The sequence below is a fragment of the Mirounga leonina genome, unplaced genomic scaffold, assembly GCF_011800145.1.
Source record: "Mirounga leonina isolate KUSES-001 unplaced genomic scaffold, KU_Mleo_1.0 Mir_168, whole genome shotgun sequence".
In the NCBI taxonomy this organism is placed as follows: domain Eukaryota; kingdom Metazoa; phylum Chordata; class Mammalia; order Carnivora; family Phocidae; genus Mirounga; species Mirounga leonina.
Window position 1 is genome coordinate 75450869 of NW_023270426.1, and position 27855 is coordinate 75478723.

General features: G+C 39.3%; 1 protein-coding gene across 6 annotated transcripts in view; it reads left to right on the forward strand.

The window, feature by feature from the left end:
• FER (FER tyrosine kinase) overlaps positions 1-17816 on the forward strand; it is a 412363-nt gene extending 394547 nt beyond the window's left edge. For 3 of the 6 annotated variants that reach the window (XM_035015019.1, XM_035015020.1, XM_035015021.1), the window contains 2 exons: positions 16266-16388; positions 17571-17810. In XM_035015019.1, coding sequence (XP_034870910.1) covers positions 16266-16388; positions 17571-17716 — 269 coding nt within the window. In that variant the 3' untranslated portion in view covers positions 17717-17810. Of the gene's footprint in view, positions 1-16265; positions 16389-17570 lie in introns of all 6 variants that reach the window. The other 3 variants (XM_035015022.1, XM_035015023.1, XM_035015024.1) reach the window with 3 other exon arrangements.
• The last annotated feature ends 10039 nt before the right edge of the window (positions 17817-27855 follow it).

The window sequence follows — 27855 nt, forward strand, 5'->3', positions numbered from 1 at the left end:
CAGAAATATATGAAATAGAGACTAAAAAGACAATAAAAAAGAATGGTGAACAAAGAGCTGGTTCTCTGAAAAAAATAAAATTGACAAACCTTTAGCTAGACTTACCAAGAAAAAAGAGGACTCAAAACAAGAAATGAAAGAGGAGATATTACACCAGTACCACCGAAATACAAAGGGTCATAAAAGACTACTATGAACAATAGTATGCCATAACTCATGGACAATGTAGAATAGATAAATTCCCAAAAATGTACAACTTACCAAGACTGAATTATGAAGAAATAGAAAATCTGAACAAACTGATTAATGATTCAGTTTCCTTACTAGTAAACAAAAACTAACCAACAAAAGTCCAGGACCACATGATCTCACTGGTGAATTCTACCAAACATGGAGAAAGATTGGCATTAATTCGTCTTTAAAACTCTTCCAAAAAATAGAAGAGGTGGAAATACTTCCAAAGTCATTTTACCAGGTCAGCATCACCCTGATACCAAACCAGACAAGGACACCACCAGAAAAGAAGATTACAGGCCATTATCCCTTATGAACATAGCTGCAAAATTCAACAAAATTTTAGCAAATCGAATTCAACAATACATTAAGAGGTTATACACCATATTCAAGTGGGATTTATTCCAGGGATGCAAGAATGTTTTAACCTTCACAAGTCAATGAGATATGCCACATTAACAAAAGGAAGGATAAAAATTATCATCTCAATAGATGCAGAAAAAGCATTTGACAAAATTCAACATCCATTTGTGATAAAAATCTCAACAAATTGGGTATAGAAAGAACATATCTGAGCATAATACAGGCCATATATGACACAAGCCCACAGCTATTGTTATACTCAACAGTGAAAAGCTGAAAGCTTTTCTAAGACCAGGAATAAGACAAGGATTCCCACTCTCACCACTTTTATTCAACATAGTATTGGAAGTCATAGCCAGAGCAGTTAGGTAAGGGTAAAATAAAAAGCATGCCAACTGGAAAAGAAAAAGTAAAATTATCACTCTCTGCAGATGACATTGTTATATATAGAAACACTAAAGACTCTACCAATAAACAGAACTAATTAATGAATTCAGTAAAGTTGCAGGGTACAATATACAAAAATCTGTTGCATTTTTATACGTTGAAATGAACTATCAGAAAGAGAAATTAAGAAAACAGTCCCATTTACAACTGCATCAAAAAGGATAAAATACCTATGAACAAATTTAACTTAGGAGGTGAAAAACTTGTACTCAGACACTGAAAGAAATTAATGAAAGAAAATGATGACAATACAAATAAATGGAAAGATATTCCATGCTTCTGGATTAGGAGAATATTGTTAAATGCCTATACTACCCAAAGCAATCTACAGATTTAATGCGTTTTTGAAAGAAATACGACAAACAATTCTAAAATTTGTATGGAACCACGAAAGACTGAATAACCAAGGCAATCTTGAGAAAGAACAAAGTTGGAAGCATTGTGCTGCCTGACGTCAAACTCTACTAAAAAGCTAGGGTAAACAGTAGGGTATTGGAGTAAAAATAGGTACAAAGATCAATGAAACAGGAGAGCCCAGAAATAAACCAACGTATATATGGTCAATCAGTTTACAACAGAGGAACCAAGAATATACAATAAGGAGAGGACAGGCTCTTTAATAAATGGTGCTGGGAAAACTACACAGTCACATGCAAAAGAATGAAACTGGGCCACTATCTTATACCATACACAAAAATTAATTCAAAATGGATTCAAGACTTTAACAGAAGACTCAGAACCACAAAATTCCTAAAAGTAAACATAGGCAGTAATTTCCTTGACTTGCTCTTGGAGATAATTTTTTGGATCTGACACCAAAAGCAAAGGTTTTCTACTTTAATAAACCAGTAGGACTACATCAAGCTACAGCTTTCTGCACAGCAAAGGAAAGGATCAACAAAATGAAAAGAGAACCTACTAAATGGGAGAAAGTATTTGCAAATCATGTATCTGATGAAGGATTAATAATACCCAAAATAATTCATACAACTCAATATCAAAAAATATATAATTCAATTAAGAAATAGGCAAATTTGACTGGACAGTTTTCCAAAAAAGACATACAGATTGCCAATAAGTACATGAAAAGATGCTCAACATCATTTATCATCAGGAAAACTACAATGACATACATGCCCCAGATGCCCTGTGATACTGGGAGGAAAAAAAAGCCATGGTTTTAAAAAGCAACTAGAATATAAAAGATCCAGCTCTAGAACTCTACCAAACAACAGGGGAGCTGCTGGAACTCTCTCCAAATCAGAGGGGCTGGCAAGTGTCATGTTTTACATTCCCCTGCACCTTGAAAGCCAACCTACCTCCTCAGTGAACCCTGAACCTCTAGCCCACACCAACCCAAGCCATCCTACCAAGGCAGCCCCACCCAGCACAGCACACACCAGGACATGCCTGATCAGTGCCCATTACATCACTAGCTGTTCTCGCCAAGGTGACACAGGTGCAACTTACCCTGAAAGACACTGGGCCCACATGACTTTGGCTCCAGATGACTTGCTAGGGCACTCCTGTTGCAGAGTGCTCTGGGACCCACCCAGCCTACACATTGCCCTGGCTCCAGCCACCCTACCAGGATGCATCCTGCATAGAGCACCCAGGCTCATGCATCTCTCAGTGTCAGCCACCACACCGAGTGCTCTTTGCCTGCACTTAACACCCCGGGACTGCACCCACTTTAGCCTCAGCTCTCCTGCAAAGGTGACATCTCTGTGGAGAGCCCCAGGACAACCCTAGCCCATGTTCACTTCAGCTTTAGCTCTCCTGCCAGGGCACCCTCTGCACAGACTGTCCAGGATTGCTCTGGCCCATGCCCACTTCTGCTCCAGCCATCCCCTCAGGGAAGCCCAGTATAGAGTGCCCAGGAACCCCAGCCTGTATTAGTCACAGCTCCAGCCAGCCAGCCAAAGTCACCAGGCACAGATAGTCTACACAGGGGATGACCATACACAAGGCCATTTTCTCAAGTTTAGGAGATGTAGCAGTTTTGCCTCATTCATAGAAACAAACACAGAAAAATAAGCAAAATGAGGAGACAGAGGAAGATGCTCCAAATGAAGGACAGAACAAAACCTCAGAAAAAGAACAAAATGAAATGGAGATACTCTGTCTACTTGACAAATAGTTCAAAGTAATGCCATAAAGATGCTCACCAGACTGGAGGAGAATGGATGAACTTTATGAGAACTTACTAAAAGATAGAAAAAGTAAAACAGAACTCATCAGAGTTGGAGAATACAATAACCAAAATGAAAAATACACTAGAGGCAATCAATATTAGATTTGAGGATGAAGAAGAACAGATCAGCAATCTGGAAAACAGGGTAATAGAAAGCATTCAAGCAGGAAAGCAAAAAGTAAAAAGAATTTTTAAAATCAGGTTAAGGGATCATAACCTTGATCTTAACATCAAGTGAAGAAACATTCACATTGGGGTTCCAGAAGGAGAAGAGAAAGGCCAGAAGAAAATGGCATCATGATATTCAAAGTGCTGAAAGGAAAAAAACTACAACAAGAATACTGTACCTGGCAAGGTTATTATTCAGAATTAAAGGAGAAATAGAGTTTCCCAGACAAACAGAAGTTAAAGGAGTTAATCACCACTTAACTGATCTTACAAGAAATGTTAAAGGGACTTCTTTAAGTGGAGAAGAAAACATAATTAGAAGAAAATTATGAAAGGAAAGGGCAATATTCATATAAGACAAAACAGACTTTAGAACAAAGACTGTAGCAAGAGATAAAGAAGGGCAATACATAATGATAACCGGATTAAGATGATATAACAGTTGTAAATATCTATACACTCAATATTGGAATGCTTAAATACATAAAGCAAATATTAACAGACATAAGCAGAGAAATTGACACTAATAAAATAATAATAGGGGACTTTAACACCTTACATCAACGGAGAGATCATCCAGGCAGAAAATCAATAAGGAAACAGTGTCTTTGAATGACACAATAGACCAGATGGACTTAATAGATATATACAGAACATTCCATCCAAAAACAACAGAATACATATTCTTTTCAAACACATATGAAACATTCCCCAGATGAGATCACATTAGGCCATAAAATAGGTCTCAGTAAATTTAAGAAGACCTATCATATCATACATCTTTTCTGATCATAACAGTATCAATCTAGAAATCAATTACAAGAAAAAAACTGGAAAAAGCACAAACACATAGAGGCTGAACAACATGCCACTAACCAAGCAATGATTCAATGAAGAAATCAAAGAGGAAGTAAAGGGATGCCTGGGTGACTCAGCTGATTAAGCATCTGCCTTCAGCTCAGGTCATGATCCCAGGGTCCTGGGTAGAGTCCCGCATTGGGCTCCCTGCTCAGTGGGGAGCCTGCTGCTCCCTCTGCCTGCTGCTTTCCTTGCTTGTGCTCTCTCTAATAAATAAATAAAATCTTTTTTTAAAAAAAGAGGAAATAAAAAAATACATGGAGACAAATGAAAACACAATGGTTCAAAATCTTTGAGATGCAGCAAAAGTATTTCTAAGAGGGAAATTCATAGCAATACAGGTCTTCCTTAAGAAACAAAAAGAGGGAGAGGGATAGATAGTGGCAGAGTAGGAGACCCTATTCCAACCAGTCCCCGGAATTGAGCTGGATATCTACTAGACCACTCTGAACACCCACGAAATCAGCCTGAGGTGTAAGCAGATATATCTGGATCTCTACAAACAGAATATTGCAGGCGGTTGGTTTCAAGGTATGAAGCGGGGAGCCATGATTCCGCAGGCACACATCCAAAGATAAATGGAAGGGGGAGGGAGCCGAGGGGATCCTACACCGCCGGTGAGTGATAGCCTCCTGCACTGGGGACGGGGCACAGACTTGCAGACTGGTAGCGGAAGGGAAAGGACTTTAGGGCAGCCCCCCTGCCAGACTGAAACCTGGAGCGGGTGTGCAAACTGGAAGCGGCTGGTGGTTTTAGAAGCACAAAGGGCACAGATGTGCCCCAACCTGGAGGCGAGGACTGGGACCCCTGCTGAGGGGTGCACAACCCAGGACGCTGCAGTTTATAGCAGCACAGACAGAAATGGAGATAGGGTGGCCTGGAGAGCCCACTGAAGAACAGACTGCAATCTCTCTCTTCTGAGGCAGAGGGTTGGAAACGATCTCTTCTGCTCTCTCGGAAGAGACTCAGAAAGCTGCAGGGAAAAACACCAGAGAACAAAAGCCCCCAAAAAACGGTTTTCACTGAGCCCATTTCCCCCCCACAAGAGGCAGGGCAACTCTGCCCAAACAGGGTTGCCTCAGTAACAGCATGGCAGGCCCCTCGCCCAGAAGACAGGCTGGGAGAACAAGAGGCCAACAACCCTAAGGTCCCTACAAAACAGTTGCATCTTGCTTGGGTTGTGGTCAATAATTTGGACTCTATACATTCCCTCAAATACCCCTCAACAGAATGATTAGGAGGAGGAACCCCCAAAATAGGAAAGACTCAGAAACTGTGACTTCTGCCACAGATTTACAAATGGATACTGATATAACCAAGATGTCAGAAGTGGAATTCAGGGTAGCAGTTGTGAGGACAATAGTTAGAATGGAGAAATCAATTAATGGCAACATAGAGTCTCTAAGGGCAGAAATGAAAGCTGAATTGGCAGAACTTAAAAATGCTACCAATGAGATCTGGTCTAATCTAGATAATCTGTAAGTGAGGCAGAAGAACGAATTAGTGGGGCGCCTGGGTGGCTCAGATGGTTAAGCATCTGCCTTCGGCTCAGGTCATGATCCCAGAGTCCTGGGATCAAGTCCCACATCGGGCTCCTGGCTCAGCGAGGAGCCTGCTTCTCCCTCTCCCTCTGCCTCTCTCCCTGCTCATGCTTTCTCTCTCTCTCTCTGTATCTCTGTGTCTCAAATGAATAAATAAAATCTTAAAAAAAAAAAAAGAAGAAGAAGAAGAATGAATTAGTGACCTAGAAGACCAATTGATAGAAAAGAAGGATAAAGGGGAGGCCAGGGATTGAAACAATTCAAAATCCATGAAAACAGAATCAGAGAAATAAGTGACACCATGAAACGTTCCAATGTCAGAATTATTGGGATACCTGAGGGGGTGGAGAGAGAGAGAGAGAGAGAGGACTAGAAGATACATTTGAGCAAATCATAGCTGAGAACTTCTCTAATCTGGGAAATGAAACAAACATTTGTGTCCTAGAGGCAGAGAGGACCCCTCCCAAGATCAAGGAAGACAGGCCAATGCCCTGGCATGTAATAGTAAAACTCACAAATCTTAGAACCAAGGAAACCATCTTAAGGGCAGTTAGGGGGAAGAGATTCCTTACATACAGAGGGAGGAACATCAGAATAACATCAGACCTATCCACAGAGACCTGGCAAGCCAGAAAGGCCCGGCAAGACATATTCTGGGTACTAAATGAGAAGAACATGCAGCCAAGACTACTTTATCTGGCAAGGCTGTCATTTAGAATGGATGGAGAGATGCAGAGCTTCCACGACCGGCAGAAACGGAAGAATATGTGACCACTAAGCCAGCTCTGCAAGAAATATTAAAGATGGTTCTATAAAAGGAGAAAGACCCCAAGAGTGATATAGAACAGAAATTTACAGAGACAATCTATAGAAACAAGGACTTCACAGGCAACATGATTACAATAAATTCATATCTTTCAATAATCACTCTAAATGTGAACGGCCTAAATGCTCCCATAAAATGGCACAGTTGCAGATTGGATAAAAAGACAGGACCCATCCATATGCTCTCTACAAGATACTCATTTTGAACCTAAGATACACCCAGACTGAAAGTGAAGGGATGGAGATCCATCTTCCATGCCAATGGACCTCAAAAGAAAGCTGGGGTAGCAATTCTTATATCAGACAAATTAGATTTTAAGCTAAAGACTCTAGTTAGAGACACAGAAAGACACTATATTATCCTTAAAGGGTCTATCCAACAAGAAGATTGAACAGTTGTAAATATCTACGCCCCCAAATGGGCACAGCCATCTACATAAGCTAACTGTTAACCAAAATAGTCATATTGATAATAATACGTTAATTGTAGGAGACCTCAATACTCCACTCTCAGCAATAGACAGGTCATCTAAGCAGAAAATCAACAAAGAAACAAGAGCCTTGAATGGCACCCTGGACCACAATATACAGAACATTCCACCTTAAAACAACAGAATACTCATTCTTCTCAAGCGCACACGGAACTTTCTCCAGAATAGACCACATACTGGGTCACAAATCAGGTCTCAACCAATACCAAAAGACTGAGATTATTCCCTGCATATTCTCAGACCATAAATGGTTGAAAACTGGAACTCAATCACAAGAAAAAATTTAGAAGAAATTCAAACACTTGGAAGCTAAAAGATCACTCTGCTCAAGAATGTTTGGGTCAACTAGGAAATCAAAGAAGAACTTAAACAATTCATGGAAACCAATGAGAATGAAAACACATCAGTCCAAAACCTATGGGATACTGCAAAGGTGGTCCTAAGGGGGAAATATATAGGCATCCAAGCCTCTCTCAAAAAAATAGAAAAATGCCAAATTCACCAACTAACTTTACACCTTAAAGAACTAGAGAAAAAGCAACATACAACAAACAAATGTGCCTAAGCCACGCATTAGAAGAGAAATAAATAAGATTAGAGCAGAGATCAATGAATTAGAAACCAAAAACACAGATCAGATCAACGAAACTAGAAGCTAGTTCTTTGAAAGAATTAATAAGATCGATAAACCACTGGCCAGACTTATCCAAAAGAAAAGAGAAATGACCCAAATTAATAAAATTATGAATGAAAGGGGAGAGATCACGACTAACACCAAGGAAATAGAAACAATTATTAGAAATTATTATCAACAACTATATGCCAGTAAATTAAGCAACCTGGAAGAAATGGATGCCTTCCTGGAAATCTATAAACTGCCAAGACTGAAACAGGAAGAAATTGACAACCTGAATAAGCCAATAACCAGTAACGAGATTGAAGCAGTGATCAAAAATCTCCCAAAAACAAGAGTCCAGGGCCTGATGGATTCCCTGGGGAATTCTACCAACCATTCAAAGAAGGAATAACACCTATTCTTCTGAAACTGTTCCAAAAAAACAGAAACAGAAGGAAAGCTTCCAGACTCATTCTGTGAGGCCAGCATTACCTTGATTCCCAAACCAGGCAAAGACCCCATCAAAAAGGAGAATTTCAGACCGATATCCCTGATGAATATGGATTCCAAAATCCTCAACAAAATCCTAGCTAATAGGATCCAACAATTCATTAAAAGGATCATCCACCACGACCAAGTGGGTTTTATCCCCAGGATGCAAGGATGGTTCAACATTCGCAAATCAAATCAGTGTGATAGAACACATTAATAAGAGGAGAGAGAAGAACCATATGGTCCTCTCAATTGATGCAGAAAAAGCATTTGACAAAATACAGCAGCCTTTCCTGATGAAAACTCTTCAGAGTATAGGGATAGAGGGAACATTCCTCAAGTTCATAAAATCCATCTATGAAAAACCCACAGCGAATATCATCCTCAATGGGGAAAAGATGAGAGCCTTTCCCTTAAGATCAGGAACATGTCAAGGATGCCCACTCTCACCACTATTGTTCAACATAGTACTAGAAGTCCTAACAACAGCAATCGGACAACAAAAAGAAATAAAAAGTATTCAAATTGGCAAAGAAGAAGTCAAACTCTCTCTCTTTGCAAATGACATGATACTTTATGTGGGAAATCCAAAACACTCCACCCCCAAGTTACTAGAACTCATACAGCAGTTCAGTAATGTGGCAGGATACAAAATCAATGCACAGAAATCAGTTGCTTTCTTATACACTAACAATGCAACTATAGAATGAGAAATTAGAGAAACGATTCCATTTACAGTAGCACCAAAAACCATAAGATACCTTGGAATAAACCTAACCAAAGAGGTAAAGGATCTATACTCTAGGAACTATAGAACACTCATGAAAGAATTTGAAGACACAAAAACATGGAAAAACATTCCATGCTCATGGATTGAGAGAATAAACATTGTTAAAATGTCTGTGCTACCCAGAGCAATCTATACCTTCAACACCATCCCAATCAAAATTCCAATGACATTTTTCAAAGTGCTGGAACAAACAATCCTAAAATTTGTATGGAATCAGAAAAGACCCTGAATCACCAAGGAAATGTTGAAAAAGAAAAAGCTGGGGACATCACGTTGCCAGATTTCAAGCTATATTACAAGGCTGTGATCGCCAAGACAGCATGGTACTGGCACAAAAACAGACATATAGACCAATGGAACAGAATAGAGAACCCAGATATGGACCTTAACTCTGTGATCAAATAATCTTTGACAAAGCAGGAAAAAATATGCAATGGAAAAAAGACAGTCTCTTCAATAAATGGTGCTGGGAAAATTGGACAGCTACATGCAGAAGAATGAAACTCGACCATTCTCAAACACCATACACAAAGATAAACTCCAAATGGATGAAAGACCTCAATGTGAGACAGGAATCCATCAAAATCCTAGAGGAGAACATAGGCAGTAACCTCTTTGACATCGGCCACAGCAACTTCTTTCAACATACATCTCCAAAGGCTAGTGAATCAAAAGCAAAAATGAACTTTTGGGACTTCATTAAGATAAAAAGCTTCTGCACAGCAAAGGAAACAGTCAACAAAACAAAGAGGCAACCCACAGAATGAGAGAAGATATTTGCAAATGACACTACAGACAAAGCTCTGATTTCCAAGATCTGTAAAGAACTTCTCAAACACAACACCCAAAAAACAAATAATCCAGTCAAGAAATGGGCAGAAGATATGAACAGATACTTCTCCAAAGAAGACATACAAATGGCTAACAGACACATGAAAAAATGTTCATCATCATTAGCCATCAGGGAAATTCAAATCAAAACCACATTGAGGGCGCCTGGGTGGCTCATTTGGTTAAGCAACTGCCTTCGGCTCAGGTCATGATCCTGGAGTCCCGGGATCGAGTCCCGCATCGGGCTCCCTGCTCGGCAGGGAGTCTGCTTCTCCCTCTGACCCTCCCCCCTCTCATGTGCTCTCTCTCATTCTCTCTCTCTCAAATAAATAAATAAAAAATAAAATCTTTAAAAAAAAAAAACACATTGAGATACCACCTTACACCAGTTAGAATGGCAAAAATTGACAAATGTTGGAGAGGTTGTGGAGAAAGGGGAACCCTCTTACACTGTTGGTGGGAATGCAAGCTGGTACAGCCACTTTGGACAACAGTGGGGGTTCCTCAAAAAATTAAAAATAGAGCTACCCTATGACCCAGCAATTGCAGTACTGGGTATTTACCCCAAAGACACAGATGTAGTGAAAAGAAGGGCCATATACACCCCAATGTTCATAGCAGCAATGTCCACGATAGCCAAACTGTGGAAAGAGTCAAGATGCCCTTCAACAGACGAATGGATAAAGAAGATGTGGTCCATATAAACAATGGATATTACTCAGCCATCAGAAAGGATGAACACCCAACTTTTACATCAACATGGATGGGACTGGAGGAGATTATGCTAAGTAAAATAAGTCAAGCAGAGAAAGTAAATTATCATATGGTTTCACTTATTTGTGGAACATAAAGAATAGCATGGAGGACATTAGGAGAAGGAAGGGAAAAATGAAGGGTGGGAAATCAGAGTGAGAGGCGAACCATGAGAGATTCTCTACTCCAGGAAACTGAGGATTTTAGAGGGGAGGAAGGTAGCAGGATAGGTTAGCCCCGTGATGGGTATTAAGGAGGACACGTACTGTATGGAGCACTGGGTGTTATACGAAAACAATGAATCGTGGATCACTACATCAAAAACTAATGATGTATTTTATCGTGACTAACATAACAATAAAATTAAATTAAAAAAAAAGAAAAATCTCTAACAATCTAACCTTACACCTAAAGGAACTAGAAAAAGAACACAGAAAGCCCAGAGTTAATAGAAGAAAGGAAATAATAAAGATCAGAGTAGAAATAAATGAAATGGAGACTTAAGAAAGCCATAGAAAAAAAATCAGTGAAACCAAGATCTGTTTCTTTGAAAAGATCAACAAAATTGCTAAATCTTTAGCCAGACTCTTCAAGAAAAAAAAGGAGGACCCAAATAAAACCAGAAATGAAAGAAAAGTAACAACCAAGGTGACAGAAATATAAAGGATTATGAGGACTATTACAGAAAATTATATGCCAATGAATTGGACAATGTAGAAGAAATGGATAAATTCTTAGAAACATTTCTTCTAAAAATCAGGAATAAATAGAAAATCTGAACAGATCAATTTCTAATGACCAGATTGAACTGTTTATCAAAAAACTCCCAACAAAGTCCAGAACCAGATGGATTCACAGGTGAATTCCACCAAACATTTAAAGAAGAGTTAATACGTATCTTCCTCAAACTACATCAAGAAATAGAAGAGGAGAGAAAGCTTCCAAATACATCCTGTAAGGCCAGCCTTACCTTCACACCAAAACCATACCAAGGCAGTACAAAAAAAAACTATAGGCCAATATCCCTGATGAACAAAGATACAAAAACCCTCAACAAAACATCAGAAAACCACATTCAGCATTACGTTAAAAGGATCATTCACCACAATCAAGTAGGATTTATTCCAGGGGTGCAAGGATGGTTCAGTATTCACAAATCAATCAAAGTAATACACCACATTAACAAAACAAAGGATAAGAATCTATGATCATTTCAGTTAGATGCACAGAATGCATCTGACCAAATTCAGCGTCCATTCGTGATAAAAATTCTTAGTAAGGTGTGTTTAGAAGGATCATACCTCAACATAGTAAAGGCCATATATGAAAAACCCACAGCTAACATCATACTCAATGGTGAAGAACTGAGAGCTTTTCCTCAAGATAAGGAACAAGACAAGGATGTCCATTCTTGCCACTTTTATCCAACATAGTACTAGAAGTCCTGGCCATAGCAATGAAACAAGTAAAAGAAATAAAGGGCATAAAGGAAGAAGTAAAACTGTCATTATTTACATTATTTACAGATGACATGTTAGTATAAGAAGAAAACCTAAAAGACTGTACCAAAAATCATTAGAATAAATAAATAAATAAATTTAGTTAAGTTGCAGCATACAAATTAACATATAGAAATCTGTTGTATTTTTATACACTAACAACTAGAAGAGAAATTAAGAAAACAATTCCACTTACAACTGCACTAAAAGAATAAAACACCTAGGAATAAACTTAACCAAGGAGATGAAAGACCTGTATTCTGGAAACTATAAAATGCTAATGAAAGAAATTGAAGAGGAAAAAGCAAATGGAAAGACATACCATGCTCATGGATTAAAAGAAATAGTACTGTTAAAATGTCTGTACTACTCAAAGCAATCTACAGATTCAATGCAATCCCTATCAAAATACCAATAGTATTTTTCAAAGAACTAGAACAAATAATCCTAAAATTTATATGGAACCACAGAAAGACTCTGAACAACCAAAGCAATATTGAGAAAGAAGCACAAAGCTAGAGGTATCACAATGCCAGATTTCCAGATGTACTACAAAGCTGTAGTAATTAAAACAGTATGGTATTGGCACAAAAATAGACACATAGATCAATGGAACAGAAAAGAATCCAGAAATAAACCCAGCTTATAAGGTCACTTAATCTATGACAAAGGAGACAAGAATATACATTGAGGAAGAGACAATCTTTTTAATAAATGGTGCTGGGATGGAGCTGGCTTGGTCGTAAGAGTGTGTGACTCTTGATCTCAGGGTCATGAGTTCGATCCTCACTTTGTGTGTAGAGATTACTTAAATATTTTTTTTAAATAATAATAAATGGTGCTGGGAAAACTAGATAGCTGCAGCCAAAAGAATGAAACTGGACCACTTTCTTACACCATACACAAAAATAAACTCAAAATAAAGACCTAAATGTGAGACCTGAAACCATAAAACTCTTAGAAGAACACATAGGCAGTAGTATTTTTGATATTATCTTAGCAATATTTCTCTAGGTATGTCTGCTCAGGCAAAGGAAATAAAGCAAAGATGAACTATTGGGACTAACCAAAATAAAAAGTTTCTGTACAGCAAAGGAAACCATCAACAAAACAAAAAGGTAGCTTACTGAATGGGAGGAGATATTTGCAAATGAGATACCGATAAGGGGTTAATATCATAGTATATAAAGAACTTACACAACTCAACACCAAAAAAACCCCCACAAATAATAATATTAAATAATGGGCAGAGGATCTGAATAGACATTTTTTTCCAAAGAAGACATACAGATGGCCAACAGACACATAAAAAGATGCTTAATATCACTAATCATCAAGGAAATGCAAATCAAAACTACAATGAAGTATCACCTTACACCTGTAAGAATGGCTAGAATCAAAAATAAATAACAAGTATTGGTAATAATGTGGAGAAAAAGGAGCCCTTTGCATTGTTGGTAGGAATGTAAATTAGTATAGCCATTGTAGTAAACAATTGAGAGGTTCCTCAAGAAATTAAAAATAAAAATATCATATGATCCTGTAATCTCACTACTGTTTTATCAGAAGAAAATGAAAACACTCATTCAAAAAGATATATGCACTCCTTTGTTTATCGCAGCATTATTTACAATGGCCAACATATGGAAAATACCCATAAACAGAACAAACGGATGGTTAACAGGGGAGATGTCTGGGGGGATAGGCAAAATGGATGAAAGGTAGTAGGAGGTACAGACTTCCAGTTACAGAATGAATAAGTCAAAGAGATGAAAGGTACAGCATAGGGAATATAGTCAATGGCACTGTAATCAGTGTATAAAAAAAACTACAGTGAGATGGCTTTACACCTGTTACAATGACTATAATCAAAAAGATAACAAATAACATGCTTGTTAGGATGTGAAAAGGAACATTTGTGCACTGCTGGTGGAAATATAGTGTAGTCACTATGGAAAACTGTATGATGATTCCTGAAAAAATTAAAAATAGAACTACCATATGATATAGTATTTCCACTTCTAGGTATTTATTTGAAGAAAAGGAAAACACTAACTCGAAGAGATATATGCACCCCCGTGTTCATTGCAGCATTATTTACAGTAGCTAGGACATGTAAACAAAGTGCCCACTGACAGGTAAAAGGATAAAGAGGATGTGGTATACAATGGAATAGTATTCAGCCATAAAAAATAGTATCTTGCCATTTGTGACAACATGGATGGACCTCGAGTTCATTATGCTACAGGCAATAAGTCAGAGAAAGACAAATACCATATGATTTCACTTTCATGTGAAATCTTAAAAAAAGAGAAAAGAATAGAAAGAAAACCAAGGTCATAGATACAGGGAACAGATTGGTGGTTGCCAGAGGTAGGGGATGGGTAAAATGGGTGAAGGGGGTCAAAAGGTATAAATTTCCAGTTGCAAAATAAATAAATCGTGGGTATATAAAACACAACATGGTGACTATAGTTAATACTACTGTATTGCACATATTGAAAGTGGCTAAAACGGCTAATCTTTAAAGTTTTCATCACAAGGAAATTTTGTAACTAAGTATGGTGATGGATGTCAATTAGACTTACTGTATTGATCATTTTGCAATACATACAAATATTGAATTGTTATGCTGTACACCTGAAACTGATATAATATGTATCAATTATACCTCATTAAAATAAGTGGATAAATAAATTAAAAATATTTTTTTAAAAATTTAAATTATCCAGCAAAACCAGGTTCAAGGCCACGGTTATAGAATTAGGTTATTAACTTTCACTTTTGGAGTGTGATCTTGGTATGCAACATGCCTTTCTTGATCTCTACCCTTATATCCTCTTACAAAAAAACAAAGTATTTGGCTCTGTATGCCTTTGACTTCCTTCAAGAATTAATCTTAACTTGTAGTCATTGAATGACTTCCATGCAAAGTATTAAATTACTGAATGGCAAACATGAAAAGAGTTGATAGGCAGACAAGAAAACTAATCTTGCTACCAAACAGCATAGTGAATTTCCATAATTACTGTCTAGTAAGAAGGAAGCTAATTCACACAGCTGGAGGGGATAATCAGCAACTACACTCTAGACTCTTGACATCACAGCAGTTATCAAAGTGCAGGCATACTCTCATTCTCATTTTACTTTGTTCAAGAAAGAAAAAGCCATCTTACTTTAACAAGATGTTTTTAGCCAAGAGGTGTTTATAATCCTGGAGTGGCAGAGTTGAGGTGGGTAGCTTACAATGGGGATAGAAATGAAATCATTTAAGAACCCTTTTATTCCACTACAAATGGGGTTTAGTTATGATAGTATATGCTCTATACATAAAATTAAAATATGTTATGAAAATCTTTAAATTCTTAGCGTCTTAGAGGATGGAAAGGATTTTTCTGTTTCCCTCCTTAATTTCATATCCATCTCCACAAGGTACCTTATGCTTTTATCTCTGCTCTTCCCTAGAAAACTACCAAAAAAAAAAAAAAAAATCCAAAGAGCTTAGCTCATGTAGCTCAGTAAAACAGGTGCACCAAGATAGTTTGACAAAACAAGGCACCATGTAATTTAAAGAAGTTGTTCTTATCAGCCAGCTATGTTAATTCTACTCTATTCAAAATACAGAGGAAAAAAATGTATTTTCCATAAATGAAACAGTGGAGAAAATGAGACCTTTAAGCATGTAGGAATATCTGTAAACAGTGACAAGTAAAAAATTGAAGTTAAGAAACTTTCATTATTGCTTTAAGTTTGTTTGTAATTTTAATGGAAAGAAAATGATGCAGACAGAAGACAAAATTACAGAAATCCAACTTTTTTAATCTCCTAGGCATTGATGTGTACAAATTTATATCTTTTTTTTATATAAACCATCCATCTCATTTAGATACCACAGGGAAAGTAAGCTTGCATGCTGGCTGGATATTTGTTTTTGGTGGGGGAAAAGTGATTTGAAAGCTGATTTTGTTAAACCAGCAGCCTATTCATCTAGTTGGTAATATTTAGTAGTCCTGGAAAGTAAAACTAGTGAAGAAATAAGATCACTAATTATTGCATTCCACCGGTAAGTTTAAATAAGCTATTATGGGACTGACAGAGGCATGCATAACAGAAATGGTCCCCTATTACACATTTACCTGATTATGGTTTTGTTCGCCCTCCAGGGAGATACAGTTCTGAGAGTGACGTGTGGAGCTTTGGCATCCTCCTCTGGGAGACATTCAGCTTAGGGGTCTGCCCATACCCTGGAATGACAAATCAACAAGCCCGGGAGCAAGTGGAAAGAGGTAAGCCAAAGACGGGGGGTAGCAGTGTTCACATCCAGCCCCCAGGGGCGGTGCTCATGCTGAGTCTGTGGATTTCCTGGCAGGAGGAGGGGACATCCTACTTGGGTATGCAGACAGCAGAGGTGTTGATCAATCTGCTCTTGCATCCCATGGGTGGTGCGGCCCTTCCATAACAAAAACCAACAACAGCAAAAGAAACTTTTAAAGATTCCAGCAGTTTAAAAAGAGAGCTGTAGGCTTTCCTTCTATCCCCCCTGCCTGGCCTGACATCTGCAAGGTTGTGCCATGCACTATCTTCAAGCGGAAGAGAGTAGCGTTCCTCAACCTCCTATTTTTTGTTCTATGCCAAATGAACACCACTAATAGTATTATAAATTGAAATGTAGTTGGACATCAGAGAGAAGTTTTTGAAAACTGTGTAACATTTCTGAAGACACCATATGCTGTTCCCAGATCAGAAACAGGAGCCAGTCGGTGCTGGTGGCCCACTGGCATGCACTGGTGTAGTCTGCAGCGCTCACCACAGAGAATGCTTTTTGACACAGTAATGCCCTCATGGGAGGCCCCTCTCGGGGAGGCTGGCTGTAGACCTGGGTGCAGGAGGAAGACTCGCAGCCCCTTCTTCCCCCTCACCGCCATCTTACTTCCTGCGCGAACACACACAGGCCCGCCCGCGCTGCCCAGCACACCGTCAGACAGCTCTGAGTTAACAATTCTTCTTGGGCTGTCAAGGAGTAAAACTCCTGTTCATTTTCATTTCACTTTTAAATTAGTGTCTATAAAATCCTTATCTTCTCTTCGTCTTCAAAAACCTGGGTTGTATAGATGATTTTTTAAAAAAAAATCTCTGCCCACAGCATCTAAAAGCGAATTCTAAAAGCAAATACTTAGAGCAACTAAAATATGCATTTGTATGTGATTTATCTTACCTCAGACTCTGTGACAAATGAGCAAATGAAAAATAAGTTATTCAAGCTAGAAGGTAATTCAATGGCTCTGTAATACTGAATTCTGTATCAGTTGTAGAAACAGAAGTCAATTTGCCCTGAAATGGGCTTTTTGGGTTTCTATTACACCTACAACATAAGGTACCAAAGATTACAAACTGCATGATGCCCTGTGTGAACATTTATATCTTATCTCCATTCTAAACTCCCTGTTCTGTTCCTCTTGGGTCTTCAGGGTACCGAATGTCAGCCCCTCAGCATTGCCCAGAGGACATTTTCAAAATTATGACGAAGTGCTGGGATTATAAACCTGAAAACCGCCCCAAGTTCAGTGAACTTCAGAAAGAGCTCACTGTCATCAAGAGGAAAATCACACAGTGACGGAGCAGTGCCAGCAGCCTCTAGGACCTGGTCCTCCAACAGAGTGACACTGTTCTTCTTGTTAACAATGAGTTTATACCACATGACCTGCAACAGTCTTCTAAGGTGATTTTTGTCATTAACTGTTTTTTTTAAGTAGGTTCTACTAAAAAAAAAAAAAAAAAAAAAAAAAGCAAAGGCCAATGTATTCCAGAAACAGACACTCTTACCAAGGGCTTTACTAGCTCACCCCAGCAATCCTGCCATTTCAGGCCATTGTAAATAGAAAAGCACAGCCTCTCAGTGGGAGGGACGATCAGATCTGTTTCACACCAGGACCACTGATGTGTCTCCAAGGTTTTCTACTTGAGGCACAGTTCACGGTCAGCTGTCATGTGCCACAGACCCCCCCCACCCCAACCCCCGTCGGTGCTGGAGCAGTGCTGGGAATGCCGTTGTCTGCGGGACACGTTCCAAGCAAAGGTGGCTTTTTGCTCTGCCAAGGCAAGATTCTGTTTGTAAACATCATTTTATGCTGGGAATTAGTTGGACCTCGTAGGGTTTTTCTCTTCTTCCTTGCCAGAAAGAAGTGCAGTGTGAGAAACGTCACACTCCTGTATTATGAGTAAGGTGGAGCTGTTGCCCTGCTCCTCGGTCCAGGCAGCGGACAGTGCTGCATGGAATGTCCTCAAAGAGCCCACTCCTCGGGTTGAACCAGCAGCTCTTAAAGGGTGTTTTCTGAGAGCCGTGCCAGCAAGAAGGAAGCTTTGAATGGGAGGGGGGTCTGGAGAGGGAGCAGCTAGAGAAAGAGAAGGAAAATATAAAATCTGCCTTCTTATCAGAGTTATGCCTTTACAAACACACACACACACACACCTTTTATCTTACGGTCTGAATTCACAGGGAAAGTTCTAAAATGTTTTCGGAAGTTCACAGTTAGAGCCTAATGGCAGCAAAAAAATGTTTTAGCGGAACTACAAAGCCCAAGTCCACAGAAATAACAGCCTACTTTTGCTTAAGTACCTTCACCTCAGAAGAGACATCCCGGTATTTAATGCCCTTTATTTGTATCATTTTCCAGAGCTGAAAGAATTTTGTGATTCTAGTTTGTCAACACACTAATGTGTGTACACACATGCACGTGTGCCTACACACACACACACACACACACACACTACCATCAAGCAGGAGTGAACAGTAAAGAAGTCAAGTGAACATTATTGAAGAAGATATCGGGACAGCTCTCCTGTTTCCACTTTCCCCCTTCATTTACCCTTACACTGCTACCAGGAAATCCTCATCTTAGCTGACAGGTATGCGAGCACAGTTCTGGAGATGCTGCATGTGAATCATATGTAACACAGAGTTAAAAGTAGGATTCTGTTGAGCTGCAACTCATTTCTATTGAGTTGCATCCAGGGAACTTACCCCATGTTCTGTATATAGTTGCCTCTCAGGATAAATATGTGTGTAGGAGATGGTCACGCTCAGGGGTCAGTGTGGCTTGGGAGCTTTTAATAAGTGCTCCGGCCTGTGTCCAGATAAATAGCACCTTAGTGATCGTTTGGTTATATCCGTTAGAAGAGCTTATGGGATAGAAAATTCCTCCTGCCCTCTCCAGCTGTTCGCTGCCTATGAATACCATCGCACAGAACTCACACCCAGTACCCTAAAGAGTATAAAGGATAATACTGAAGAGAACAAATGATATGTCTATCATTTCAACTTCCTTGCAAGTTTTGTACACATTTAATAATTACTACATCCAGACTAAAATGAAAACCAAGTAAACTTGCCCTCAAAAATATATTGCAATATCCAAGCAACTTTTTAAAAAATCAGCATTGTCTTCCCTTCTGTCAAATATGGTAAATAAATGAAAACTTCTTTTGATGGCCTATACCGTGCTAAATCAAAGACAGACGCATTAATTAAGTTCTATGGTCTTCCGGCACTTGCCAGCCTTCAAAGGAAAAGAGTCAGATGCGACATTTTTATCCTTTGTCAGTATTTCCAAATGAACCTCTTCGTAATATTCTTTGTTTAAAGAAAACAGCCCCTCATCACTTATTAGCCTTAACGCTAAGCTCTCAGCAAGGAGAGGGAATGACGGTTCTGGCTTTAATTTTGTGAACAAGACCTGAAGCTTAATCTTTGCATTCTGGTGTAAAAAATGAACATGGCATTGATATTTCACTCATCCAGGCTGTTAGAATTTGCAATTCATATCATAACTCTGTGCTTAAAGAAGCTTTTCAAAACATCGTGACATCTGCAGCATTTAAATTCTATTTTATTCTTTGTCCCAAAGCAGGCAGCAGTATAGTTCAGGATTAATAACTCATTGGGAATCTTTCAGGATAAGTTGTATGGATTATTAACTTTAATATAGGCACATGCATTAAGAAAAACTTATGCAAACCATTTTTTACTGTTAATTTTGTTGTGCTTGGAGCATAATTTATTCATCCCTTCTGTCACTGATAATTATTGGAATTATGTACTTTAAGAGGTTAATCCATACCCAGAAAGCACACATATAAATACTGTTCTGAATTTGCAAGTTGATGTGGGGAAAGAAGGCTCTAGAAATGCACAAAACCTTATAACTTGTTTAGTAAGAAGACAGTAACCAAAATTGCCACTAGACTGGATGTAATTAAGCCAGGTCACAAATCTGTGTTGCTAATGGATTTTCCAAGAGTTGCATTTATCATTCCTATACAGTTCCTGTCATACTTCCTTAAATTTATGAGTACAAAGTGGGGGTGAGGGGGAGATAAGCCCAGGCAGCCTGACTCACCTGCATTTTTCGATCCTGAATCACCAACAAACCATTATGACAAATATTTAGGTAGTTCATCAATTTTCAAGAACAGAAATCTTTTACTGTTAAATTAATATGTATTGCCAATATTTGAAACCGAAAATGAATTTCGTATTCCATGCAATCTAAGGTTACTTCCCAAAGCCAATATATTCTTTCTCTTCCAGGAAAATAATAATAAAGGATTAGCAGGTTTTGTTTAAACTTTTTAAAACCAGATGCCTTATTTCAGTCCATCCCACCACTGAGTCCCCAGTGAAAGGTCTCATGTAATCATTTCCCTCTCATTGCCCAAATTTAATATAGGCAATAAAGTTCTTCATCCATAATTCATCATTTTATCGCAAATACAATATTACTGAAACATCTTACTAGCAGATCAGTATAGACCGTGAGCCTAATTGTATTAGCTATTGTTCAGGACACATTTCACAGCTGTTTTTCATTTGAAGGTTATTTTTAAAAGAAAAGCTAATGTTTAGTCATTGAAATAGGTTTAATTTCCTTTAAGCCACAGTACGGTTTTCTTGTCTGTTGTATTTCGGTTTTGCCATATAGTTTTATATAGTTTGGCTAATACCACTAAAATAACTCTGCGAGATTGTGTCAAGAAGAAACTGTTTCATTATGATATATGCCCCACGCTGAGGATCTCGTTAGGGGGATAAACATAACACTTACAATGCAAAAATCAGTGACAGCACGTTGCTGTCATTCAGAGTTCTCTCAGACATTCCACTTTCACAGGCTTGCTTGTGACCAGCAGTGGTTCTCAGAGTACACCTGACAACCTCGGGGAGTATGCTCTCTGGACACTATTTTGTGGCCAGGGGTTTTCTGAAGTGAGATCGATATATTCTGCAGAGGCTGTTTGCCTCAGCCCTCTTCTTTTTACACATACTCCCTTGATCACACCACTGATATTTTAGAAGTTTCTTACCAACAGAACTGATTGTCCATAAGCACTGTCCTGTAAAGACCGACTTTTGTATTTAGGTCAGAGCCTTCACACAAAACAGAGAGTAACGGAAAATAAGCAGGACAACAAAGGGGCGAACATTGAAAAAGACACATCTTCTTTATGTATTAATATGTTAATTAAATGGAAACAAAGATTTTATATGAAAGTGAGTTTATATTACATTTCCATTATACTATTAAGTTAGCATGAAAGTTTACCATTAAAATAAAGTTACCTCTTTTATTACTAACTCTGATTTGCTTATGCATACCAGAAATTTTTTATTAAATATTTTAATTTTATTTATTTTTCTCTGTTTTGATTAGTTTCACATCAAGTCTGAATACAGTATTATTTGGGAGAATCCAGAATTGCATATTCATTCCTGCAAAAGAAAATAGTCATGTACAAGATTACCTACTTGAAGGAGATACTGATAGTCTTAGAGTCCCATAAAATTCTCCTTTAAAGAATAATGCTATAATGCAGACAGTGTATAAACTATCTCAGTCATAATTCAATTCAAGGAAATATTTATTACCCCTTGAAAAACAGCCTACCACCTCATAATGATTCAAAGATTAAATTCTGAATTGTTGCGTATAGACATCAAGACTCACTCAGCTCACTAATAGGACAGAGAGTCTTGGGTGGTAGAAGAATCCTGCTGAACTAAATTCCAGTCACTTTAAACCGCACAGAAGTAATGAGCATAGCCTTTAGTTTGTCTGTTAATAAGGAGCTGAGGTGAGCATCTGCAAAGGCAAGAGAGCAAAGAACCTGTTATTCTAAGACAGGATGATGCAGCCCCTACTGAGAGTATGGAACAATTCAAGTGGAACAGAGGCTTGGACAATGTCACTAGAAAGCCCAGGGAGACTGGTGCCTCCAGGCCAGATCCTTCCCGATAGAAAATGAAAAAGATACGGAAGCCAAAGAAGCAAAAGAGGTCACCTGCCAGTGTGTGGGCCTTAGTGTGAGCAAACCAAACACCTCTCTTCCTTGCCTTTGGAGCAGTTTTCTGTCCACGGCTCAGGGATGATGCTGCTGGACCACACCTGCACTCATTGTCTTGCTGACCAGGATCTGGGCATATATGTTCAGACATTTAAAAGACACAACTCCAAATCTCTTTCCATTTGCATTAGTTATATGTGATATTTTTTTAAACTAAGGTCCCTCATTATTCATACTTTGTTAGAAATCTTTAGTTGAGCCAGGGTGTAGTCTCCTCAATGAGAGCACTTGGATCAGCCCTGTTTCACCTCCTGACTAATGTTAACTAATTGGCTCCTGGAGTCGTGCCCAGAGGGACCTTCCTGGGGTGAGCTATACTCGGGGGAAACATGGAATTCAGCAGGTAAGGAGGAAAATACCAATTAAACAGCAATGTTTCTTGTCTTTGTACTAGTCATGTTTGAGGGGAAAGAATCTTAGAAACATCCGAAAGCTAGTCGTGGTGCAGCACAGCTGAGGGGAGACGCAGAAGGCAGAGCCAGGGGTTCTGGAGACCAAGGCTGACGGGCAGGCAGGGCAGTCACAGTGCCCACGCAAAGCCGCTCCAGGCTACCTTCCGACAAAGAAATGCAGCATCCGTAAGAGAGCGCTGGTCCTCAAACGGGGGTTTGGGGGAGCTTCCTGCTGCATGTTATTAAACATTACATTCCTCTCGAGCCTTTGCATTTCTTAAAGGACACTGAATTGGATACTGATTTGATTTTCTTTTATGCCCCTGATAATCTCAGGAGGTGGCCACTGCTCAATGAAATTCCCCCGGCTCAGTTTTTCGCGAAGGCTGCAGACATGACGGAGGCTCGGCATGTGCCCCAAGCAGCACACACAAGTGTGGGGTAGGCGGCCTTGGAGGACATTTGCTGGGAAAGCTCCTACTTTTTATTTTATTAAAGAAATCTTGTAGTAGGTATCTCTGCCTGCAGCATGAAGATGGATTTAGCTTCCCTCCTTGCCAGCAAACATGAATATTTATTTTATTCTAAACAGATTCATTTCTGAATTTCTAAACTGTCTTCCCACACATTCCCAGGGAGACCAGCAGATTCAAGGGTTCTACAAAGTAAGGTTCAAAGTGATAGTAAGGACCCTGGTAGCAGAATTTTATCGTGTGTTTTCACTCTGCTTTAGTCATTCAGGAAGCTTTTCCTGAACTACCACTCAGGGACAGGGAATGGTGTGGGGTGCTACTTTTTCTGTTTAGTTTTTGTTTCTTGTTTTTGTTTTTTTAATTTCCAGTTGGTATTTCCTTTTCTCATATGCAGCTACTTAATCCTTACTCTAACAAAACAGAAAAGCCTTTATCATCAGCTTTTATCTGGTAGCGTCCTAACGGCCCTAGACCAAAGAGTTTCTCCTCAGGTGCTCAGGAGGCCCTGCCTTGTAGGGAACTCCCAGGCATCCATTTACTGAGGCCAAGGGCACGCCCCCTCTGGGAGCGGCCCGTGGTACATACAGCTTAGAATACAGCTTTGTTACCGTCCTTGCACTAGAGACAGGACAATTAGGTGGCAGATGTCTTTGATGAGTGACACTATCAATAGAGGCTCTTGGGAGATTTTTCCTAGGACACAAAGGCCACTGTGAGCAGGCGTGTCCAGGAAAGCAGGCTGCGACTTGGCCAAGTAAGTTCATTAGGTGACCTACCTACCTCCAAAGAAATGTCAAAACACTAGCAATGACCGCTTTATCTTAAACCCCTGGACATAACTCAGTTTTACCATTCCTCTCTTCCATGCCAATATTTTGTGTTGTTTCCTGCACATTCCCTATCAGTAAATGTCTAAAATTATTTTTAACTGTGCAATGTTAAAGACTTTCTCCATAGATTCAGAAAAGAGGGTAGCAAACACGAAGACAAGTTCAGAATAAGCCAACCTACCTAGATACACAGACCCAACAGCACCGCGTTGTTAAAACCTCAGCTCTACTCTACACTCCCCCCAAAGCAGTACCCTTCCTAAAAAGCCAAACATCACACCCTTCTTCTATTTGCTAAGAACATCTTTAATATCAGAATAAACACACTGTAGATGCTATCCAAAGCAGATTCTAAAATGACATACTAAGAAGCCAGACTTTGGTCATCAGACAACAGAAACACCACTTCACCCTTACGTGCTCAGTTAAAACCACCTCGCAAAAACCACACCCATCTAGGCAATCCATCTGGTCCCAGGAAGGAATACCTTATTTTGAAAGCATAGGACACATCAATGGGAAATGTCAATGCTCTGAGCAACACAGAGTAAGTGTAAGATGGCCATAAAAAAGAAATCCCAATTCCCACACTGGAGCAGCAAAAATTTGAGTATGAAAAACGAAGTATAGGAGTCCAAACTCTCATGATTAATATTTTCTTCATACAGCATTTGTCAAATTATACAACCTTGGGGTCTTTTGAGTTGCCTGAACAATCTTTATGAAGATTAAACCCCCCCCAAATGGGGGCTCAAATTTCTAAGTACCCTACATTCAAAACTTTAGGGTCTGAAAGGAGATCTGGAATCTGATATTACCGAGATCCTAGGCAAAGGACCATCCTTGCAGTCTTTGCCAGCTCGCCAATCCATGCCTTTGTTCTTTAAACACAGAAGGGGAAAAAATTAAAAAGCAAAACACCCTATTCTATAGGAATTTTCCTTTCACAAATAACTTGATAGGTAGAAATAAACTTGCCTGCCTGCTCTTAAGAAATGCCAGACTGCTGTAAGGGAATGCAAAGGGCATGGTGCCCAGAACCGTGCTTAATAGGACTGTGAATGTTTTCTCCTAACCCAAAGTACAGCAGACCTCTTCTAGTGTAACTATGGGATGCTTTGAAGGCCCATCCCCTACTAGTGTGAATCGCTTTGCTTCAGCTTCAAGCAAAAGACCATTTCCAACAGAAGTGAACTTATTTACTATAATTCTTCCTCAGGTGCTAGGCCTTTCTTGCAATGTACAGAAAATATGCATGTTTTAGTGGGATTTACTGTTTTGGCTTTAGAGTCAAAGAGATTAGTTCCATGAAGTTCACCTGGTTCCCCATAGCAAGTGTATTTTATAACCCTACGATTCTAAATCCAACCCCGAGCATCAAATCAAATTCACAGATAAAGGGGAGCTGGTAGGGAAGGGTCTTGGTTATTTCCATTTGTGACCAAAGTGGCCAAAGATAGGAAACTCCCTTTCACTTGATGAACACCACTGCACCATATGAAACGTCAGTCCCCCAGGACCATCCTGTGACCTAATCAGACTCTCAGTGCGTGCCAGGAGCACACACTTTTCATGGTCTGTTTCAGCATTTTCCTTCAGAGAGTACTGAGATTTCTCGCTGAAGCAGCTTTGTTAGTCAGACATTTTCAGATTTTATATTTATGTTTAAATACATTAGACAGCCTAATGAAGCAACATGAGTCTAATGGGGGTTGGTGGGGGTGTGAATTCTGACTTTATGTTATGGCTTTCTTTGTGTGTGTTTTTCTTGGTGGGTTCTTGGTGAGTACCCTGGAAGGTTGGAATTCTCTGAAGTCATAGCCATACAACCAGATAGGGTTAGGAAAAGCCAGATAAACACAGGAGAATAAAATTAAACTGTCAGAGTCCCAGGAACAGCCCTGACTTCTTCAGGAACCCAAGCAAATTGAAAGCAAAGATGAACTATACAAATGGTGCCCAGGCCATTTGACTGGGGGTAGCCCACTGGATTTGGACACTGCCATTTTCCTGGCACGGGTCCACAGTGTGTGGTTGCAGAAATGCAATTTTCTGGGTTGTTTCCTCTTCCCTTTGATAGAAGATGATTTTGAGATGATGGGATACGAGTGGGGCCTGCTCTCAGCCCGCCAAGGTATAGATGTTCCATCTGTAAGCATCACTTTGAGCAAAACACTCCTGTGGTTTACCAAGTTTCACTCTAGTGCCAATATTATCAGGTTAAAGCACCTTTAATCTTTTTTGTTGCTGTTCTAAAATAATTTATTTGTGAAGTGGATAAAAGGAACACTGGAAATAGGGTGCTTCTTATAAAAAAAATTTGAGTGTAAAACAGACACAAGGCCTTTTGTGAGTTTATCTGGCTTTGTAAACAAGTCTGACAATGAATGACAGCTAACTATATAAAACAGTTAGTTGTCTGTCTTTGACCATTTTTAACTCCGATCTGTATTTAACACTTATTTATTTGTTAGTTTTTACATTCAGAGGAAATACACTTTCAACTCTGGCTAACATTGTAGAATGTTTTTCAGTTGTTTTCTGATTTTTTTAAACATTATTTCATCATTTTTGTAAACTTAGATCATTTTTGAATAGCCTTTTTCTTTTCCAATAGACCAATTACCATTCATAGGTCTGCAGAACCTTTCTTTTTACTGTATTCTTATAATAAATGTAAAGTATTTGTAGCAAACTGTGCCGTGTCTTGTTTAATCTTTCCATCGTGTTTATATTTCACTTCCTTTTCCATATAAATACGCTCTAAGTAGAAGAAAAGGAAGGAGAGATTTCCATGGTAACTGGCCTCCTAGGGATGTAACTGTGCATAAAAAATTATTAGCTTTCAGTTTCTCTGTAATTAAGCTTATGAGTTCTGATGATAATGGGTGTGTGTTGCTTGGAGTCCAATCACTGCTCCCTCTATTTGGAAATCAAAACCGAAATGTAATTCAAGTCCCATTTCTCTGTGTGGACTGGCTGTTTGCCAGGTTTTTTGTTGTTGTTGTTTCATAACAGGATTTGTTTAGACATAACAAAAGGATTTAGGGGAGAAAGGTGGCGGAGAGGGCTGTTTAGAAAGAGAAGCTGGAAGCGGCTGAAACACGCGGTTGTAGGCATGCGCCTTTGGCTGGCTGGTGCGCAGGGCTGAGCTGGTCACCGAGCCAAGACGCTGGACTTCTGTTTACCCTTCGGTCAGCAAATCGATAATCCTTCTAAAACAGCAAGCTGTTATTTATACAGGTTTCCCCTCATTAAACCAAGTCTTTTCCTCCTCCCTGATCTTGGATTAGAACAGTCAACTGCCCCCTCTCCAAATCACATGTGTTTATGGTTTGTGGGACAGCCCCCAAGCTTCTGGGGACTGGCGAATCCCATCTACCCAGATCTTTTCTACCTCCCTGCACTCAGACCAGAGCTCTGCATTTCTGGGCCCTTGGTGAATTCCTGTTCACGGCAGCTCTTAATTGTCAGTCTGGGACTGCATCCCCATCTCCAGTGGGTTTGATTTCTGACACAGCATCCTTGACAACCTGTGCTTTTCCTGGCTTCAATTAATTAAGACCAGCTGCATCCATCACCGAGGAAGGCTGGCCATCTGACTGAAATCCCATTCCCCAGTGGGGAATAAATGGCATCTGTAAAATTCCCTGGAGTTCT